The sequence below is a fragment of the Chaetura pelagica genome, unplaced genomic scaffold (assembly GCF_000747805.2).
Source record: "Chaetura pelagica isolate M959 unplaced genomic scaffold, ChaPel_1.0 scaffold159, whole genome shotgun sequence".
Classification (NCBI taxonomy): domain Eukaryota; kingdom Metazoa; phylum Chordata; class Aves; order Apodiformes; family Apodidae; genus Chaetura; species Chaetura pelagica.
In genome coordinates, this window is record NW_009954555.1 from 5,477,812 (window position 1) to 5,481,840 (window position 4,029).

General features: G+C 51.7%; 1 protein-coding gene across 1 annotated transcript in view; it reads left to right on the forward strand.

Annotated features, from left to right (window-relative positions):
* Positions 1-3,916: 3,916 nt before the first annotated feature.
* The window catches only part of CCDC27 (coiled-coil domain containing 27), a 6,060-nt gene continuing 5,947 nt past the window's right edge, over positions 3,917-4,029 (forward strand). The window contains exon 1 of the mRNA XM_010005290.1: positions 3,917-3,989. Coding sequence (XP_010003592.1) covers positions 3,917-3,989 — 73 coding nt within the window. The remainder of the gene's footprint in view (positions 3,990-4,029) is intronic.

The following is a 4,029-nucleotide window of genomic DNA, read 5'->3' on the forward strand; positions in this document are numbered from 1 at the left end:
GTGTGCGTCTCCGCAGCGGTCAGCGAGGGTCTGGGGACACACGGGCACTGATGTCCCGTGCTCTGTAATTCCCAGGGGATTCTGATTATCGACCCGCAACGTTCCCTGAGACCCGTGAACCTGCCGAGGGGAAAGAGAAGAGTGTTTTTGAAGTTACCACACTTTGGATCTTACCCACCTGGCTAGTCTATAGAAACCCTGGTTTGTACAACCCAGTGAAAAAGCAGCTTCTAAGCCCTGGGGTTCCCAGGGAGAGACCTGCTCACCTGGGCCAGACACAACAGGGAACACCAACGTGCTGCAGGTCAGTGGCTCCCACTTCTCTGACACCTCCACTTATTTTTTCCCCACCTGAGCAGAGCTGCTTTTTTTAGTATTTAACAAATACAACTCCCCAAATCCAGCCCATGCACCTGTTATAAATCATGACTTTGGGAGTTTACAGGCTCTTTGTCTCTGAGTTTACACTTCTCGTTTAATATCCTTATCTCATGGCTTGTTATGCACCTAGAAACACCCTGGCAAGGCAACGAATGAACTCTGTGACCACATTCCAGCCTCAGGAGAGCAGGCACCAGTTCCTGCCCTGCCATGGCTGCATGCAGCTGAGAACCCCAAGGGAACACATGTAAACAGAGGGAAAACTGGGGCAAGAAAAGAGAAAGTGGATTGCAGGTGAGACAAGGACCTGCAGCCCCTGCAGCCACAGCACAGAGGTGTTTGGTGGGAGGTGCTGGGAGGGGCTGCACGGGCACAACACACGTTGCCCCTCCACGAGCTGGTGCAGGGGGAGCTGGTGCTGGCCTGAGGTGTCACCACAGGCTGTGCTGAGCAGGCAGAACGCACCTCTAGTCTCTGATCACAGCTTTTAGTGCAGTGCTGACTGACGTCCAAAGTGACAATTGCTCTGCTAGGGAATTTCATGCTGACTGCTACAGTGTCTGCATCCTGCAAGGAGGCCACACCTGAGTGACAAAAAAGGCACTCGTTCACACCAGAACAGCACACCAGCAAGTACCACCACTACAAAGTGCTCTCCTGCCTGCAAGAGGTGGCCCTGGCTCCAGGACCCCTTCAGAGAGGAACCGGGGGCCCCACAAAGCACTTTCTGCCACGTGCACCAGCTGCTTTGCCTTCAGCAGCACCTCTGGTGCAGAACCAGCAGCTCTGCAGCCCCAGGGCCTGCAATTCCCCCTCCCCAGCCCGGGGCTCTCCCTGCTGAAATATCCTTTTCCAACCACACTTGCCTTTTCAGCTTATTACAGCCAAGCTCAGGCAACTTCCAGCACGTAGCCAGAACCAGGCAGATGGTACAAAACCCTCCCCAAGGTGTCTTGTTTGCTGCATTTCAGTGCTTCACCCTGTGTGCTGCACCTTCTAACAGCACGTCAAGGGTGGTGGCAGCTGCAATTACCTTAATTAAAACTTTGCATTTCCATTTACAAAACGGCAGCTTCCAGGGTTATGGTTAGTTTAAATTAGTCTGGTAACCCAGAGCTCGACACAATCCAGAGTAAGTTCAGATCTTTAACTGTGCTGAGATCAAGAAGCAAGCACCAGAGAAAGCAAAGAGCTGGAACAGGCTGCACTGGCACTGCTGTAAGTGGCAAGTTTTGCTGATTATTTTCTGCCCCCTGGTTTTCCAATAGCAAACCTGATATCCCCCAGTTGCCACATGGAGTAGAGGTCAGTGATGCCTCCAGGCAAGTGCTTCACATCCACAGGGAACTGACAACATTCAGGAACCATCCCCAAAAACCCTGTCTACAGCTTCTTGAGAACCTTGCCTTCTATTTCTCTAGACCATTTTTTCAACTGTTCTGTGATGGAACAAGTATGTCATGGCTGCCGTGCCCTTGTACACGTTTCCTCCCCAGTTCTCCTGCTGAGGTGCATAATAAACCATCAAAAGATTAATTCTTACCTGCACAGAATGCATGGCCCAGTGAAAATATTGTATCTGGTGCACTCTCTCCCAGCAACAAACTGACAGCATCTATGTCGTGCACAGCAGCATTATAAAAAATTCCACCTAGAAGCAGCAAAACTGGGCATGAAGGTCTGCAGAGTCAGTGCACACTCCTGAACTGCACTGACATTGATCTCACAAACCCCCTGCACCAAAGAAAGTAACACCAGAAGCAAAGAGAAAAACGTGACCAAAATAAAGACTGGTCAAGGGAACAACCCCAAGCAGGTGAAGCTACACAAAGAGAGGGGAACTTCCCGCCAGAAGACAGAGCGAGACACGTTTCCAATCCTTTTAAGAACAAACTTTTCCGAGGAAGCTGCTCCCACGCAAGCAGGTGAAGCTACACAAAGAGAGGGGACTTTCCACCAGAAGACAGAGCAAGACACGTTTCCAATCCTTTTGAGAACAAACTTTTCCGAGGAAGCTGCTCCCACCTGAGGTTTTCAGGCAGCCCAGGGAGGGTGCTGGGTAGATGCTGCTGACGGCAGAGACGCGGTGGATCCTCCCCAGGGCTCTGCTCTCCCGCACCTTCCCGCACAGGAACCGCAGCGCGGGGTCGAAGCGCCTTCAGACAGAGAGAAGGAAGAGCCTTGGGAGCAGGAGGAGGTCACCCGGGATGCTGTGGTGCACAGGCATGAAAAGGAACTCCCTGACCTGCCTGACCTGGGCTGTAGGTGCGTGAAAACCTTAAGCAAAAAGTGTCCTAGAACCACAAAGAAACCACCTCAGAGAATGACCCAGCCCTGTCAGTATTTCCTGCCCTGAAGCTCCAGCCAGCTCGAGGGTTTGCAGAACCTCAGGAGCACTGCAGGGATGTGGACCCCACCAAAACATGGAGCTTTCACACCCTGAGAGCTTCATCTTTGGAGTTCCTCTAGCATCCAATCCAGTGAACACTCATGTTAACCTGATGACAGCTGGGGTTTATCTCCATTAAGCATGATGAACTAATCCAATCCAACCAACTCCCAGAAAACCAGTGTTAACGAGCAGCAGTGAAACCAAGTTCATTTGAGGACAAAGGAGGGGAAGCCTGAGGAACTGATGCTACTTTCAGACATGCACTGCTCATCACGTACAAATCAGAAGAAAAATGCTGGTCTTACTTGTAGAATCCACACACCAGTGGTCTGCCACACCTGTCAGCTTCATCAAAACAAGCTTCTGCCACCTGCCTGTCAACACTGGGCAGCCCCTCACAAAACACACCTTTTCCTGTGCAAAACAGCACGGAACACAGGATTAAAGGCAGGACAAACCCAACGTTTTTATCTTGCAACAGCACATACATCTCATTACACCCTAGAGAACAGGTTTCATTAAACTGAAGTATGGCTTCTTTGTTTGCTGATGCCACTGACTCTCTCTCTGGCCTCCAGGTGTGGGTTTTACTTGTTTCAGACCCCAAGGAGTGTGACTGTTCTGACAGCCAGCTTTCCTTTGAGCCCTGTTGGTATTTCTAGGACTAGACATCCCACCTGGCTGTACTGGAACCAGCAAACTCCACTGGTACTAAGGCATTAACATCAGTTACTGCTGGACTAGTTTATCTTTAATCCCACAATCAGATAGAGCCTGCACAACTCAGGGACACTGCTGCAAGAAGCAGCACTCACATCTGAAGAGCTCAGCAAGCACAGCTCTGCCCCAACACGTGCTGCTGACCACAGGGCAGAGCTGACTCTGCAGCTGCTCCTACCTGCTGTAAAGCCTCTATCACCATCGCAGAGGCTTCTTCAGGTGGTGAGCAAATAATGGCTCCAGAGACCCTGCAGAATTCCAAAGAAAGTTCTTTGTGAAGACAAGGTTTTTACTAGAATGAGGAAGATAAGGACTTTTCACACTTAACAGAACTGCCTGCAACTAAACCCCTCTGAGTTCCCATCACTTCTGGGCACGTGAGCCAAGTGGGGCCTCTCGGGGGCTCCTGCAGCACCCGGGGGGATGATGTGCTGGGTGAGGCTCAGCCCCACGGCCCCCGGGCCCCCTTCCCGGGCTGGGCTCCGGGTCCAACTGGGTGGGCGGGTCTTTCCAGAGGGGGCAGAGCCTGGCGGGGG